The sequence below is a fragment of the Equus caballus genome, chromosome 19 (assembly GCF_041296265.1).
Source record: "Equus caballus isolate H_3958 breed thoroughbred chromosome 19, TB-T2T, whole genome shotgun sequence".
Taxonomy (NCBI): Eukaryota; Metazoa; Chordata; class Mammalia; order Perissodactyla; family Equidae; genus Equus; species Equus caballus.
Window position 1 is genome coordinate 44,781,385 of NC_091702.1, and position 17,993 is coordinate 44,799,377.

The 17,993-nt window shown below is 45.3% G+C and overlaps 1 protein-coding gene across 4 annotated transcripts in view; it reads left to right on the forward strand.

The window, feature by feature from the left end:
- SLC12A8 (solute carrier family 12 member 8) overlaps window positions 1-11,254 on the forward strand; it is a 129,799-nt gene extending 118,545 nt beyond the window's left edge. For all 4 annotated transcript variants that reach the window (XM_070243642.1, XM_070243641.1, XM_023623604.2 and 1 more), the window contains 4 exons: window positions 3,461-3,558; window positions 4,106-4,223; window positions 8,150-8,210; window positions 10,803-11,254. In XM_070243642.1, the coding sequence (XP_070099743.1) occupies window positions 3,461-3,558; window positions 4,106-4,223; window positions 8,150-8,210; window positions 10,803-10,965 (440 nt within the window). In that variant the 3' untranslated portion in view covers window positions 10,966-11,254. The remainder of the gene's footprint in view (window positions 1-3,460; window positions 3,559-4,105; window positions 4,224-8,149; window positions 8,211-10,802) is intronic.
- Window positions 11,255-17,993: the final 6,739 nt, after the last annotated feature.

The window sequence follows — 17,993 nt, forward strand, 5'->3', positions numbered from 1 at the left end:
TGGCATTCCTAACATGAGGAACTGTCCCCTTTCACCACCAGTCTGTAAGACTTGCTTCTCCCAGTGAAATCCTAGATAAGAGAAAAAAAGTCTTAGCCACTTAGGAAGGATTTTGGAACCAGAATTCCAAATTCAGAATTCTATTCAGAATTCAGAATTTTGACCAGTTGTCTGTATTGTCATACCTATTCAAAGTCATCGAGCATCCTTTCGTGAGTTCTCCCTTATGTCTCGTGTATGAAACTGCATTGTGCCTGCCTGGAGGACCCACCCTTCCTACTACTTCCCCCTGAGTTCCTCAGAAAACACCCACACGCACACAATTCCCTTAGGTACAGTGTAATTGAGGTTGTACAAGGTCAAGATCAAGTGTGAAAGGGTGAGCTTAACATGTGACAAATCTCAAAGAGGTAAAAATCTAAGTCCTTAACCAATAGTATTCCTTAATTACAAGGGGGGCAACTGTATTTCACTAAGCCTATGATTTAAAAAATGAATCATGCATTGGGCTTGTTAAAATTACACATTTAATTAATGGCAATCATAACAGTATTCCTTCTTTTAAAAAAAAGTAATAGCGCCATCAATTCAAGTCAATCATAAACATTGGCAGAGTTTATTTTAATCCACAATTCATAAGGAGAGCTTTATCGAGTACTTCCTATACACAAACTTATAAATGCCTAGATTTGGCATTTAGAGATATAAAAGATAGTCCTGGCCCTCTTTACGTATGGAGGTATGAAAGAGCACATGATGAAGGCACATATATGTTGAGAGGGTGAAGACTTCTCGGGGGCTAGGAGACTTTGTTCATACATTTAGTCACAGGTATGGAACATTTACTGCATTCCAGGCACTGTTCTAGGTGCTGGGGGAACATGCTGAATAGATGTGGACGGTCTCTGCTGTCACTGAGCTTGCATTCTAGTAGGGGAAGACATATAATAAACAAGCAAACAAATGTATACTGTAATGTCAGTAAGTGATAAGCACAATGAAGACAAATAGAGTGGGTAATGGGATAGAGAGAGACAGGGGAGTGGCTGCTATTTCAGATAGGTTTGGCAGAAAAGATACCTCTGAGAAGGGGCTATTTTAGTGGAGAACTGACTTGGATAAAGTAGTGAGCTATGCAGGCATGTCAGGGGAGAGTTCAGGCAGAGGCAATGGCGTGTATAGAGGTGCACGTGGGAAATGGGCTGGCAAATTGCAAGAACAGCAGAAGTGCAGCCGAGACTGCAGAGGAGTGGGCCCGAGGAGAGAGGTGGGAGATGAGTACGATGAGAAGAGTGGAGGCCAGTGCTGTGTAGGGCCATCCAGGCCACATGAATGTGATAGGGGACCATGGAAGATTCTAGCTTGGTGCTGCAATGATCAGATTCAGTCTTTAAGAAGATCACTGGATTTGTGAGGAATGGGTTGTATAGAAGCAAGAAAGGGAACTGAGGCCAGTTTGGAGGTATATTAATTAGGGTACATGCAACTGCTATAACAAATAATCAAAAATGTAGTGGTTCGAACACAATAGAAATTTATTTCTTACTTGAACTAAGAGTCTAGGAAGGGTGTTCTAAATCAGTGGGAGGCTCTCCTCCATGCATTGATTCATGGATCCAGGCACCTTCCATTGTTATGACTTCCCTATGCCCTAGGACCTTGCTGTGTGCAAAGTCAAGAGTGAGCTACCATTCTCAGAGTTCAGGCACAGAGAAGAGGCACACCTACTCTCTCAAAGACTTTGGTGCAGAAGTGGCACTCACCACTTCTGTTCACCTTCCATTGGCAAGGACTTAGTCACTTGGCTACACATAGCTGCAAGAGATCCTGGGAAGTGTACTCCAGCTCTGGTCTCTGCTACAGGAGCACACTGCAGTAAATCAGATGAAAGATGAAAGCGACTTGAACTAGGATGGGAACAGTGGAGGTGGTAAGGAGTGGTCATATTCAGAATATATTTTGATGATAGAATCAACAGGATTTACTGATGAAATAGATGTAAGTATGAGAAAGAGTGGAGTCAAAGATGAATTTTAGATATTTGAGTGAATGGTGGGGTGGTGTCATTTACTCAGATGAAAATATTGGGAAGAATGGATTTTGGCTTTAGCTATGTTAAGATTTGAGGTGCTTGTTAACCATCTAAAGGGAGATATTGAGAAGACAACTAGATATTCAAAACTTCAGTTCAAGGGAGATATGTACTTGGGATCATCAGTGTGTGGATAGTATTTAAAGCTGTGGGACTAGATGAGATCTCCTAGGAGTGAGTACATATGGAAAAAAAAAAGAGTGCTGAGGACTGAATGCTGGGATACTCCAATATTTTGGGGTTAGAAGGAGGAGGCAAGCCAGCAAAAGAAACTGAGAAGAAGTGGCCAGTAAAATAGAAGGAAAATCAGGAGAGTGAGGCATCCTAGGAACCAGGAGAAGAAAATGTTTCAATAAGAAGGAAGGAAGTAATCATATGTATCAGGTGCTAACTGCAAGGTCAAGTAGGATGGGAACTGGGAGTTGACCATTGAATTTGAAAAGATACAAGTTATTGGCAACCTTAGAAAGAGTAGTTTTAGTGGAATGGTATATACAATCTTATAAGTGGGTTGAGGAAATAATGGGAGGTAGAGACCACAGGCAATTCTTTTCAGGAATTTTTCTAAAAGAGAGACAAACAAATAGGGCAGAAAACGAGGGGATGACAAGAAGTTATTTATTTAGATGGGAGAAATTACAGTGTAGTTGTATTTGATAGGGCTGATTCAGTAGAGGATGGAAAAATTGATGATGCAAAAGCAAAGTTTTTGAGTGGGACACAGGTAGAGGGATGGGCCTTCGGTAGGAGCTGGGGCTGTTCATCCACTGTAAAAGGAGGGAAGGCAGGAGAGGGTACAGATGCAAGTTGTAGATTTGGTGTAGATGTAGCTTGGTAGATTTGGTGATGAGAGGATAAGAAAGCTGTCTTTTGAGAGGAGATGTAGTTTTGTTACATCGGGGAGAAAGAGAATGAGTTGACTAGGTATAAGATCACCGAGGAGCGCTGAAGTGTGGAAGAGGATGATATGTGCAAGGGAGCACAGATAGTCTTGGACCATGGAATCTAAGCTAGCTAAGAGGTAAAAGGGAGTGAAAACAGGAAGTAGGTGATGGAAAGCAAAAACATACTAGGTCGAATTGACTGAAGGTCTCTCTGTGGACTATGAATAGCTGCAGTGGGGGAGAGCAGAGCAAATGAGAAAAAAAAGGAGGTGTTGGGCTGAGAGGAAATTAGAATCATGATTTCGGAGGTGGAAGATTACTGGTAAAGACAAGCCTCAAGTGTAGCCAAGGGAGTTAATGGTTGAGGTGAGTTGTCTTTTAGGCTGAGTTACAAAATTAGAGAAGAGGAGCTAATAGGTATTTGCTCGTAAAAATAGAAGAGGTAAATTTGTAACCAAGGATTTGGCTTATTTTTTTTTTTTAGATTTCTTCTTGAAGTCCAGGTTCCAGGAACAAGATGTCCAAGGGAGACCGACTTCTTTCTACACTCGCATGTGCAACCCCTGGGTCTCCCTGTTGGGGGTGAGTGACTTCATTTTGATCTCAGTTGTCCTTGAGGCATAATTCAGGTGTGTGATCTCTGGGTGGAGGGGGTTGGGGGGGAGGAAAGAGTCTTAATTAGGAGCAAGGTGATTTAATTGACTATTATATTAGAATTTAGATGAGACTACATATGGCAAGATTACATTTAATGAACCACTTATTTTAATCAATGATTTACTTTTAAAATAATCATTTCTGATAACCTCTGGGTCACCAGATTTCTGGGTACACCAAATTAGCGTAATTTCACTCATTTTTTTCTTATAGGGAGAAGTGGGACAAGGAGGTAGGATAGAATGTCTATTTATTGATAGTTTTGGCTAGAGAGTGCTTTCAGGAGTGTGTCTTCTCAAAAGCCTGCTTCAGTGTGGTTTTTTGAATTGTGAGTGAACTTCGGTTATTCAGACTTTTATGGTGATCAGAGGTGGATGAGAGGGACTCTGATTCCTTAAGGCCCCCCCTTTGTGGCTTGCTTACTGTGGGACACACCATCGGGTGACTTGCCCTTCCTGCTCTGTTTCCACAGGCAGTTGGGTCCCTTCTCATCATGTTTGTGATCCAGTGGGTCTATACCCTGGTTAACATGGGTGTTGCTGCCATTGTGTATTTCTACATTGGTCGGACCAGTCCAGGGCTTCATCTTGGTAAGCAGCCGAGCCATTCTGCCACCACCTCCCATCTTCTCTTTTAGCATTCATTGAAAAAAATGTGTCGTAAACGCCTATCAAATGCCAATGCGCTGACTCAGATGTGAATCCCATTTTCAAGTAGCTTACAGTCTAGGAGGAAAAATATGATGCACATAAATGACAACAAATAAAAAATAACAACTTACTATGAGGTTTATAAGACATGGGGAAGTAAAATGGGTGGTAACAATAGTGCAGCGGCCGGGAGGGAAGAAATGGAAATAGGCTGTTGTAAGTTTCTGATACTGTATGTGAAGTACTATGTATCACTTAAAGGTAGACTGGGATAAGTTAAAAATTGTTTTGCTGAGTGAAAGAAACCAGACGAAAAGAGTTCATAGTGTATTATTTCATACGTATATGTAATAATTGAAAATGCAAACTAATCTATCATGACAGTAGATCAGCGGTTGCCCTTGGATGGGAGGCAGGGGTGTGGATGCCTGGGGGGGAGATCTCATGAAGTGGCTTGAGGGAACTTTTGGAGATGATGGATATGTTCATTATCTTGCTTGTTGTGATGGTTTCACAGTGTATACCTGTGTCAACACTTACCAAACTGTACACTTTAAATGCATGCAGTTTGGTCTAAAAATATACCCTAGGTTTGTTTTAATCAGCTATGGTAAGACATACACACACAAAATGGTTCTCATGAAGGGAGAAATTTATACTCACAGATCTCTAGAAACAGGAGGCACAGCATGCCGTGCAGGACCACATGGGGAAGGACGAGAGTTGGTCAGGAGGCAGAGGAGGAAGAGGGGAGAACGGGGCCCCGGGCCTTTATTGGGGTTTTAATGGGAAGGAATGGGTGAGAGAGGGCAGGTAACTGAGCAAGCTTAGAATTGGATAGTTTGAACAATTTTGCCAGGCTCTGCACTATAGGGGTGGTCTCTAGTTGTTGGGTGCCCGGCCCTGGAGCAATTTAGGCAGGGGAGGATTGGCGTGGTGTGCTAGAGTTTGATAAAGGAGGTGGTCGGGGGCGTGGGCTCTGGACTGGCTGGTGCTCACAGGGGAGTTATTTGCTATCTCTAGGAAGTACCACCTCCAGAATCAAGGCCCCAAATGCTAGAGCATCAAGAATACAGAAAGTAAGAAAATATAGTCAGTACTCTGTTATTGCATGTCAGTTACTCCTCAGTAATAAAGGTCTTTAAAAAATACATTTGAGGGGCCAGCCCAATGGCATAGCAGTTAAGTTCACACGCTACACTTTGGCAGCCTGAGGCTCCCAGGTGTGGACCCACACACCACTTATCAAGTCACACTGTGGCAGGCGTCCCACATATAAAATAGAGTAAGATGGGCACAGATGTTAGCTCAGGGCTAATCTTCCTAAGGAAAAAAAAATACATTTGAGAGCCAGCCCCAGTGGCCTAGCAGTTAAGTTCAACACACTCTGCTTAGGCAGCCCAGGTTCGGTTCCTGGGTGCAGACCTACACTGCTCTGTTAGTGGCCATGCTGTGCTGGCAGCCTACATACTAAAAAATAGAGGAAGATTGGCACGGATGTTAACTCAGGGTGAATCTTACTCAGCAAAACAACAACAACAACAACAAAAAACATTTTGAGAGCCCTTTTCAACAAAATTCTACGATGCCCCAACTTAAAATGAAGCAATTGGTTTCAAGTCCTAAGTAAATCGGATGAACCCTAACAATCCAGGCAAACTGAAAATAAAGTCTTCAGAATTAGAATACTCTGATGTGTATTTTTGAAAGAAATGCACTTTAAACACTTTAAATCACACGTACATTAAAAATAATGCTTTAGGGGGCTGGCCCGGTGGTGCAGCGGTTAAGTTCGCACGTTCTGCTTCTCGGCGGCCTGGGGTTCATCAGTTCTGATCCCAGGTGCAGACATAGCACCACTTGGCAAGCCATGCTGTGGTAGGTGTCCCACATATAAAGTAGAGGAAGATGGGCATGGATGTTAGCTCAGGGCCAGTCTTCCTCAGCAAAAAGAGGAGGATTGGCAGCAGATGTTAGCTCAGGCTGATCTTTCTCAAAATAAATAATGCGTTAGAAAAAGTCATGCTAAGAAGAGGTCCTCATATCAGCTAATTTGTGTGTGCATATTTGAGGAAGATTGGCCCTGAACTAACATCTGTGCCAGTCTTCCTCTATTTTGTTTGTGGGATGTCACCACAGCATGGCTGATGAGCCATGTGTAGGTCTGCACCCAGGATCTGAACCCTGGAACCCTGGGCCACCAAGGGTTCACGGAGTGTGCGAACTTAAGCACTACACCACCAGGCCAGCTCCCCATATCAGATAATTAATGGATAGAATATATTTTAATTAACATAATGATTACATCACTAATCACTGATGTAATCTGAATTTCTTAGGAGTTAGTTTGATGTTAAAAAATTTTAATATTTCCCAGAAATCTATTCACAGGAAAGTATGAAATCAAATTTCAGGCCAAACTTCATCTAAAATTTAGGTAATTTAGAATCTTTGTTGTTTAGTGCCTTTGAGGCACTTCCGACTCCTAGCGACGCTGTGTCCAGCAGAGCGGAACCCTACCCCGCCTTTGTCACCATCTGCTCATCTTCCGGCACTCTATCAACCAACACTCCACTGCTGTTCATAGGGTTTTCATGGCCAGTTTTCTGGACGTGTGTGGCCAGGTCCTTCTCCCTAGTCTGTCTAGTCTGAAAGCTCTGCTGAAACCTGTCCACCTTGGTGACCCCACTGACGTTTGAAATACCGGTGGCACAGCAACAGCAGCCACCACAGTGTAACAACCAAGAGACAGGTGCTGTGGTTCCCTAACCAGAATACGAACCTGCGTCACAATGGTGAGAAGGCCGACTCTTAACCGCTTGACCACCAGGGTGATTTAGAATCTAAGTGATCACAAATAAGTAGGGTCAGTTAATAAAATGTTTGTGTTTATTTTCTTCCTTTTGAGAATCTCAAAATACATTAGGAATCTCCTCTTTGTGACTGCAAGTTTTAATGCGAATCTAAAATTTATCCTTCCTTTAACCATAAGAATCCTAAGTGAGACTGAGTAAATACATGTTATCAGTTACATATGTTGACGTTAGCCAAGATTCTAACACAAACCTCTGAAAACAATGCTAACTTCCTGATCATACATTGAACATTATCTAATTAACCAATTTTCAACCCACCATTTACATATATACATATATTTGGTAGAATGAGTATGCATAATTTGGAAATGCATTTTATAAAGTTACATTTAATTCGGTTTCCTGAAGTTATATATAATTTATTGTGTGTTTTTTAAAAGCCACACCAAAAGAGATGGGTTTTTTTAAAAAAAAAGTTGATAAACCCTCTTCTGATTGTGGTGTCTGTTTGGCCAGGATCAGCATAGTCTCACTTCACACTTCAGCTCTAGCCCTTCTGCATGTTGAGCGCTGGGATGCACTTAACAAGTGCCGGGTCCTGTGCGTGTTGTGCTGTGAGTGTCACGAGGATGGAAAAGACGCGTTTCCTGTCCTCAAAGAGAGTATGGTCGCGTAGGGGATTTTATAGCATGTATTTAACACATATTAGTATGAATCTAAGAAAAAAGTATGATTAAAATTTTTTTTTAATTCCCCAAACTGAAGTTAGCAAGTCTTCTGCTTTTTTCTCTATAGCACTATATTCAGTTTCTGCAATTTTGGAGTTTAGAAATAAATTTTTGGAAACTACATACAAGTATGAAGTCCTTAGCAGGCCACTGTCAGAGAGTGTTATAATGGATGTTGTTTGGTTAGACTGAAAAAGGAAAGAAACCCATTGGGCTAATTCTGTGTGTGTGTCAGGAGGTGTATATCCACCCTATTAAAACTGAGTTTCTAAATGCGTACGTAGAGCCTTCATCAATATTTATGTATATGTCTTCCCTGCAGGATCAGCCTCCGGCTTCAGCTTTTTCAGATGGATGAGGTCTCTTCTGATCCCTTCCTGCAGGTCTGTGCCAATCTGGGGCCGGGACCGGGGCGAATGAGTGCCCCGCAGCCCTGGGAGTGCTAAGGGGTGTCCCATTCCTAGCTGGACTTGGTGAATTGTGTGGGAAGCTGACAACTGAGAACCTCGAGGAGACTCAGACACTCCTGCTCACTGCCCTGTACCACCCAGCCCCCAGCCTCAGCAATTCAGAAGCTTCCTCTGGCCCATGTCCTCTTCGCTTCTTATCCTCAGGAATCATGAGCAGAAGCTTTATTTAGAATCTGATTGCTGGTGATAAGGGAACTACTCTCAGTGAGTTCACGGTCTAAGACACACAAGCATCACTGCATAATCGTACACAAGACTAAGGCCAAAAGGACTCCTATTCTTCCATCTCAAGTCAGAGGTAGTTGACATGACTGTATTGGCGAAACTGCAGAGGCCAAGACCAGAAAGAGAGGAGAGATCCTGGAGGATTTCTGTGGGACCTCCATGTTCAAATACACAAGGAGAGGGAAGAACACACTTTCCTGAGACACAGGAGAAGGCCTCAGAGGGAACGTAAGAGTTCATGAGTGCCGCAATCTCTTTCCTGCTCCGCCACCCTTCCAGTGCCAGTCCTTCCTCCCCTTTGAAGGCCTCAGGACTCCGAGGAGTTACGTCCCTCCCCTTTCAATATCAGTGAGGAGCCAAAGCTGCAGGCTGGGAAACGCCAGGCAGAACCCAAGCAAGTGTTTATTTGGTTTCATCTTGTTGGTTTGTTTTTGAAACTCTAGATGTCTGGGTTGCACTTGCCAATCTTTCCACCTCCCATGCCCAGACATTGCTCATGGACTAGGGGACCCTTTCCCCTGATCCCAGATGGAAGTTCAATGTATTTTTTTTCCATTTTTTTCTTATGGTAAAATACTCATAATATAAAATTTACCATCTTAACCATTTGTAAGTGTGCAGTTCAGTGGTATTAGGTACATTCATATCGTTGTGCAACTGTCACTGCCATGCACCTCCAGAACTCTTCATCTTGCAAAACAGAAACTATATCCCCATTAAACAATAACTCCCCATTCCTCCCTCCCAAGAATCTTTTTTAAGACAGCTCTTTATAAGCACCAGTCTGTTCAAGTTGGCACAAGAAATGAAACCTTGGTGCTAGAGCCTGGGATGATGAAGACAAAGGAGCGGGTGCTATGAAAACCAACCAGGAGAGGGCTGAGGGGAGGCTGGGGGGGGAGCACTCCCTGCCATCTGCTTGGAAGCTGGGCTGAACGGCCTGTTTGGAGCTGTAGGAGGGATGGGGTCACCTTTCTGCCTCTCTTCCAGTCTGAGGCACCAGGTTGGGTGACTCAGGTCACAACACGCCTGCACTGGTCTCTTTGCTCCTACCACATAATCTTGAGGAAGAGTTGAGTTTAAGTGGAATAGATTCTGTGTAGAATTTGCCTACAGATTCTGGAGCTGCAAATGGTATGTGGTTGAGAATTTTTGGCCTTGCCTGACGTACAGGAATATTTTTAGGCATTTCTGGTTTCAAAGCCTACAAATGGCCATGGGAGATCGCTGCTCCTTATGGTGCACTTTGAATTCCTGGAATTTCACCTCGGAGGTCACTGTGGCGCTATGTAGAAAGAAGAATGTATTAGGAAGAGAATTATTCTTAGGAAAGGATAGTGCTTTGGTTGAAATAGAACCCAGTCCACGCTATTCATAGCTGTGTGGGCTCGTGAAGTGGGTGGTGGATGCCTCAGCTAACTCTCAACCCCAGACTTGCTGGCCTCACCTTGCTGACTCACCATGGCCGTTGACGGGTGTTTTGTGGTGGTTATTCAGGAGGGTTAAAGGACCAAGAGATGATGACTCCTGTTAGAGTAGAAATTGGTAGCTGCATTTTCTATTTCGTAGTTTTGAGTTTTTTTCCACCCCTAGCCCCAGATGCTCTTCAAAACCAAAGACAAATAATATTTTGTGTTGGGGCAATGAAATTTGGCTATGTTACTTCCTCTGTTCCACTTACGGTTCCCCAATTATGTGAAATTAAGCCTGACCCTCAGAAGACCTTCTTTCCCGAAGTCCCAGCAACCGCCCAGGTGATAATTCTTAGGCCATTTTAGACTAGACAGTGAAGTATATTATTTCCATGAACTCAGAAGAACGCAGTGGTTTCACCTTAAAGCATTAATGAAAAAAGTGCATTCGAAAAAACACTTATGTGTTGACTGGTATGGCATTTTTGTCACTTCCTAATCTTACTTCTTGAAGATTCAATCTTTACAGAAGTTAATTTGTTTCCCAGAAAACCTCAACCTATCTAATTTAGCTATGTTCTCATCAAGCAGCTGCAAGGCCTTAGTCATGTGACCCTGAATTTCTGTAACAGGACGTTTTTCCAGAGTCAGTTGAAACTTTCTGCTTCAGTTCCACAGATTTATAACATTAGATGTCTAATGTTTCTTTCTTTTTTTTTTTTTTTAAAGATTGGCACCTGAGGGGCCGGCCTGGTGGCGCAGTGGTTAAGTTCACACGTTCCACTTCGGCGACCCGGGTTCGCCGGTTGCGAACTTGGTAGCACTTGGTCTTTCCTTCTGACCATCCTTTGTGTTTCTCTCACCACAGGAGCTTGCGATGCCCCCAAGAGCAGATAATTTTGGCGCCGTCCCTAGCTAGGGTTGACATGGAGATGACTCAGCTCACCCAGGAGAATGCAGACTTTGCCACCCGGGATCGCTACCACCACTCCTCCCTTGTGAGTCGGGAGCAGCTGATGCCTGAGTATTAGAGTACTGAGCCCTCAGTACTAGGCAGCCCTAGGACCCTCTTCTCTTGGAGCTGCCGAGTGTACAGTGGACCCAAATCCCAGAACTTTTGTGGAGCTGGTTATCCCCGGTAAGAAGCTCAAAGATCTGTCCTCCCACTGCCATTTTGGACCATGGAAATCTGCATTTGTGTCTGCAGACACCAGGGTAACGGCTGAAGAGCTCCACGTGGACACCAACACTTGCAGGTGTGGAGAACCGGACCAGATTGCTTGTTCTGAGGGCCACAATAAATAGTTATTTTAAATGTTATTTTATTGTTTATTTTTTGAATAAATAATATGCTCCCAAATCCCAAAGTATAATCATATATATAGTGAAAAATCTCCCTCCCATTCTTATTCCCCATCTCTTCAGTTCCCGTCTCCTGCCCCAGAGGTAACCACTGTCCTTATATATACTTCCAGCATCTCTTTGTGGAATGCAAGTAAATAGGAATGTGGATTATTATTACTCCCTTTTTATACACAAAAGGTAGTATATTGTACATGTGTTCTGCACTTTGCTTTTCCTCTTAGCTTGGAGGCATTTCCATATCAATACATACACAGTTTCCTCATTATTTCTCATTGTATGAGTGTGCTATAATTTATTTCATCAGTTCCACAATGATGGCATTTGGATGGTTTCCAGTCTTTTGCTATTACAATCAGTTCTGCAGTGAATAATCTTGTACATATGTCCAAGCATAAAGTTATATCTGTAGGATAAATTCCCCTAAATGGAATCGCAAGATCAAAGGGTACATGCATTTGTAAGCTATTATTGTTTAGTGCAAGTCTTTCTAATGAGAAACTTAAATAACCATGAATTACCTAGCGGTGACTCATGTTCTCAAAGCATTTGTGGTCCCCAGCTCTCTGAGCACCTTTGCAGCTGTTTTGCGGTATGAACGCCTGAGGGGACAGGATGATTTTGGTTCCTCTATGAGCTCAGTGTGACATTCATCACGAGTGGCCAGTCCTGGGGGCCATGGCAGTGGCTTCCCCCGGATAAGGTCAGCCCGTGGCCCAGAGTCAGTGGTTTTACCACTGAGCCATGGGGGACATCCTATTGGGTCAGTTCTGACCTCCGTCTTCTGTTGTGTGGATTCTCAGAAGTCAGGCTGCTGAGAACCACCTGGGAGGCTTGTTAAAAGTGCAGATTTCTACAGCTCAGGCGCAGACTTTTTATTCGGTGGGTTTGGGGGAGAGTCCTGGACTTCCCATTTTTAATGAGACGAGTGCCTCAGGTGATTCGGCGTGGGAGACCCTTGGACCCCATTTGGAGAAACACTGACCTGTTGGATGGAACGGGCTTACAGCGAACCGGGGGGTGGGACGGTCATGAGGGGCCAGTTGGCTCTTAGCGTCTCTCCTAGAAAATGAGATCTAGTTTATGATTACTCTTCACAATGAGATCTAGTTTATTAGTACTGTTTATGTACTGTTTTGGTCAAATACCAGACTTCGGAACATCATTAGAAATGACTTAAAGAAAGCAAACTGAGTGAACAGTAGTCCTGTGGGAAAGAGAAACGTTGTTAAAGATGGACTGTGTTCCTGAAGGCTTGAGTTGGTGATCTCTGAGGACGCTTGTTAAGAAGAAGCTGCACTAGGTTCCTGTGGCTGATGTAACAAATAACACAAACCAAGTAGTTTAGAAACAACAGAAATTTATTCTCCCACAGTTCTGGAGGCCAGAGGTCCAAAATCAGTATCACTGAGCTGAAATGAAGGTGTTAGCAGGGCCATGCTCCCCTCCAGGGGAGCTCTCTCCCTGGGGGAGAATCCCATCCTTGCCTCTTCCAGCTTCCGGTGGCTGCTAGCATTCTTTTACTTGTGGCCACATCACTCCCATCCTCAAGGCCCCTGGTCACATGGCCTTCTTCTCTGTGTGTGAAGTCAGTCTCTGCCCCCGTCTTATAAGGATACACGTGATTGCATTTAGGGTCCCCCAGATAATCCAGGATTGTCTCCTCATCTCAAGAGCCTTGACTAATCACACCTGCAAAGGCTGTGCCAAATGAGGTAACATTCACAGGTCCCAAAGATCGGGATGTAGATACCTCGTGGGGCACCATTTTTTGGTCTACCACAGAAGCCATTGCTAATTCTGCTTTTATGAATTCTGGATTACAAGCTAAAAAAGCAACTCCTCTGAAAAACGTGGTGCTGAGTTTGAAAACCATACCTAGCAGAAGATTCCAGTATCCAGGGTGAGAACTTCCCCAGCATGATTAATTTTATGGAAATGAGTATGAGAAGGATGGGGTATGATAAAGAATTCCACCATTCTACTTGGTCCTGGGGATCCCCAAACGAAGAGCTCCCAGTCTAGTGTGGGAGGCAGGTGCTAAATGTGCTGAGCCTTTAATTAGGTCCAAAAATCCTAAATTTAACCAAAACTATTTTGTGTAATAAAAATAGTAATCAGTAAAGCAGTAATTAGGTCTTAGTCGGGGACTCCCAGAAAGCAGAAGTTTATGTGCTGCTGCTTTCCCGGGGGTGCATCCAGGAGGCAGGAATGAGAGAAAAGAGGAGTGGAGCAGGGAAGGAGGAATGTCATTGAGTTAGTGACCCCTCAGTGTCATGTACTCTGTAGCTTAATCTCGAGGGACCCTACTAAGAGACGATAGGAACACTTGTGTCTCAAGACCCCCTTGGAGTGGGAGGAACGGATGACAATTCATCCACTGGTTCCTGTTTCCCAGAGTCAAAGGTCAGCCATGAGGGGTGTTACCCTCCCTGCACTTGTGATTGGCACTTGCGTGAGTACCTAGTGAGCTCTGCAGGGAGCGGCTACTCTGTGGGCACGAGGCGCCATTGGGTTTGTCTGCATGAAATTGGCTGGAGCCCAGCAGAATTGGTTGCTGCAGTGGTAGCTGAGATGGAACAAGTGTCCTTGGCCCCAGAGATGGGTGGGGCAGAGAGGCTCTGAAGTGGTGTCATAGAGGTGTCATATACAGCCCATATATTGACAAAGGCCAGTAGTAAGTACAGGTTGTCAGAAAGATGAGACACAGATAGTTTACTTATCTAAAGGATGCTCAAAAAAGTCAGCACAGTCAGGATATATGGCAGTGAGACTAGCAACCTTTGCTAAAATGGACTGAGGGGCAGATTCCTGGCCTAAAGCTTTTACCAAGGAGTGCACAGTGGTAGGTGAGAATGTCTGAATGATTTAGAGTCGTATCAGACCTTCTGGGACCATGAATGTCCCCCTTCGGGCCATGCTATCAATTTATCCATCCAATGATCCATCCATTCACCCATCCATCTGTCTACCTCCCCACTCACCCACTGACCCATCCATTCACCCACCCATTCATGGCTGGAACAACTTTACCCGTGCCTGAGACCATCTCACCTGAGCCAGGTACACCTCACCAATCTCAAAGCTTTATAATGTAAAAATATGATCACAGGCCATTCAGGCAGAAATGAACTCAGCCACCATCTTCAAACTTTTAGAGTCAGTACAACCCAATTCTTGAGCATTCTTGAACTTGGGGCTGGTACCCAGAACAGGGGTCATTTTCTCAGATGTTTCTGAGAGTCATGCTAACAAGTCCTCCAACCTACACAAGAGGTGCATACTGCACAAACAATTATAAATCATTGTGGAAGTTTGAGGTTCAGGATTCCATCAGCCTCCCCTCCAGGTTTCTGACTAAGGGAGTCTATTGAAGGATGGGAAACAGTGTGCCAGTTTATGTATTACTACCTGGACAAGGGTGCAGGAGCTGCAGTAGAGAATGCAGCTGAGGTCAGAAGGTTGAAGCAAGGCCTGTAGTGTCTAACCTTCTTCCTCTTGAGTCTAAGAATCCACTTCCAAAGACCCTTGGAAGAGGAGCTGGAATCAAGAGGGGGAATGACCAATTGGTCTCATCACCCACTAATGCGTGGGCAGAGATCATAAGGTGACCACACATTACCTTCCAACTCCAGGCCCTGCCCACCAATGAAACCTCGTCCCACCTCTGACCAGTCAGATTGGCCTCCCCCTCCCATGGGGAGGAGCACATGTGGGATGACCAGGTGGGGTGGGGGCAGAAGTGTTCTCTCTTGGGTGGTAGCTCCATCCTCTCCATGGGCAGAGGAGGACAGTAAGGAGAGCTGAAGGGACCCCAGTAGCAGTAAAAGCAGTGACAGAGGCAAATGCGGGGTCTGTGGAAGGGCAGAGGAGCCCTAAGCCACTCTGACAACAGTCAGGGAAGGCTCCTTGGAGGAGGAGATATCTGACCTGCATCCAAGCACTTAGAGGGCAGAGAGGAGGGGCAGGTCATTCCCTATAGAGGGGAGAGCATCATCAACAGCGTGTGGGGGCTGATGGGTAATTCAGGGTTTCAGGGGCGTAGGGGTGAGGCAGCACAAGGCAAGAGAAGCACTGGAAAGGCAGGCAGGGCCAGTCCTCACCACCTGGGCCTTGTACCCCACTGTGTGTGCTACAACAATGAGGAGGGAAGGCTGAAGAATGGTAATAAAAATCCATCCTCAACAGTCTGTAAGGCTTTATCAGAAGACCCTTGTAAGAATTAGCGAGCATGATCCAGGCTCAGCAACAATCCAGCTTCGGATCTACACTTTTTCTGATGCTTGTGTTGCTGTTTCTGTTCTCCTAAGCTGGAGAGGGGAGAGAGGACCAGTGCCGGCTTCCACTCCCGGGGTCGGAGCCCGTGGGCGGCCAGGCGGAGGAACCAGGAGGGCTGCAGGGCCAGGGACCAGTCATCTGACGTTCACACAGCCCCTGCCGTGTGCTGAGCAGCAGCTGTACCGGCAGCTTGTGGGTGTGGGTTGTTGGGTGGGAGAATTGTGTGGAGACAAGAACAGAACACACAGTCCTGCTGTATTACTTTCCTGTTGCTGCTGTAACAAAGCACCACAAATCTAGTGGCTTAAAGCAACACAAATGCATTGTCTTACAGGTCAAGAGGTCAGAAGTCCGAAATGGGTATCACTAAGCTCAAACCAAGGCATCAGCAGGGCTGTACTCCTGGAGGCTCTCGGGGGGAATCTGTTTCCTTGCTTTTTCCAGCTTCTAGAGGCCACCTGCATTCCTTGGTGGTGGCCCCTTCCATCTTCCAAGCCAGCAATCAACAATCACATTTACTCCCACCTCTGCTTCTATCATCACATCTTCTCTAACTCTCCTCCCTCCCTCTCCTGCTTTTGAAAACCCATGTGATTAGATTGGGTCCACCCAGATAATCCAGCGTAATCTCCCCATCTCAAGACCCTTAATTTAATCACATCTGCAAAGTTGCTTTTGCAGGATAAGTAACTATTCATAGGTTCTGGGGATTAGGACCTGGCCATCTTTGGGGGGCGGGGATGCTGGGGGAACAGTGGAGGTGCACAGGGAAATGGCTGGAGCAGATCTGCAAAGCGTACGGCATACAGCCAAACAACACGCAGCAAACTGAATGCACATGTGCTGAGGAGACATCAAGTGAGGAAGAAATCCAGGAGACTTCTTGGAGGAAACGGGTTTTGAACCAGGTGGATCAGAGGATATGGAAAGGCTTGTGAACTAAGAGAATGAGGTAAAGGAAGACAAATGAGACAGAAGGACCAAAGCAAGTGGATGTAGGTCTTCCCTTCTTCCTACCTTTGACTTTTCAGGGGGCTCACTTGAGAGGGAGTTTGGCATGGCTGCAAATTCATGCGGTAGGGAGAAGAAAATCTCTGAATCCTAACTCCCCACTTACTAGCTTGGTGACCTTGGGCAGGCTTCTTAACCTCTCTGGGCCTTGATTTCCTTCTCTGTAAAATGAGAATAATAATTCCTACCTGCCTCCAAGTGTAGTTGTGAGTACTCAATTAAATGAGACTCACATTTTTGGGGAGGAAATAAAGGTAGGAGAGGTGTCATAAAAGTGTCCTCCCACCACCCCTGCTGATTCTGTGTCACTTAGTGTGGGCAACCCAGAAAGAAACAAAAAAATCCATGGGAACTGCAGTGACTCCTGGCACCTGCCAGCCTGAAATTTCAGAGCAGAGTGGAGTCCTATGGCTTCAGCAGGCTGCTGTGTATCTGGTCAGCCACAGGCAAGGTGGGACACCTTCATCAGCCCCCAGCAGGAAATCTGCGCACACCCAATCAGAGCGAGGAGAACCCGCATCATCCCCCCCCCTCCCCCCACCCCCCTGCCCTGGCTTTTCAAATTCGTTTGGCCACCTCCCTATTCTACTTCCTTCAGGCTTCTCCCTTCTCTTTCCTGAGCCTGGGGAATTTTTCTTAAACATTGAAAACCTACCTCTTTCTCCAGCTTTTTTGAACCGAGGCTTACTCTACAGCAAATAAGCCACTTCTTGCTATGTCTTATCCCCTCGACGTCTACACAGATGCCCGAGAGGAGAGGACCAGCTGTCGTGATCTGTAGCACAGGCTGCGGGTCATTCCACACTGTTTGCACTTCCCCACAGGCAGGGGGATGCAGAAGTCACCACACCCTGCTCAGCATCCCCGCATCTGGGAGATGGACCTGGGCTCCTTTGGGGAGGCTCATGAGCAGAAATGGATGCCAGTTGGTCAGTTTGAGGCAGCAAGTAGAGGAGGCATAAGCTCCTGATTCTTGACAAGGTTCTCTTCTTGGGGGGGAAGGTCACATTCAAATAAAAAGCAAAGCAGATGGCAGGAAAGACCCACCAGCATCAGGGGGTCCCTAGTGCTCCTGGGCGTGCAGCCCATCTCGCGGCATTGAGGCTGGCGCCCTTCCCCTGTTCCCTGCTCTGATGGGCTGGGGATGAGTGGAGGATGGATAGCCATTGACCACTCGCCACCATTCACTGAGGTGAGGGTGGCCACAGCCTCCTTCTAAAAGAGGCAGGAGCAGTTCTTTAAATGGGAGTCACTAAAATGATGGAGAGCCTGAATCTTTTCCCTATTTTATTGTTTCTTAAAAACACACCTGTGTGTGTGCGCACATGCACGTGCACTCTCCTGACTGTTTGTGTCTGTTAGAAAAGGCATTATGTGAAAAGAAGCTGGACTCACCAAATGTGAAGAC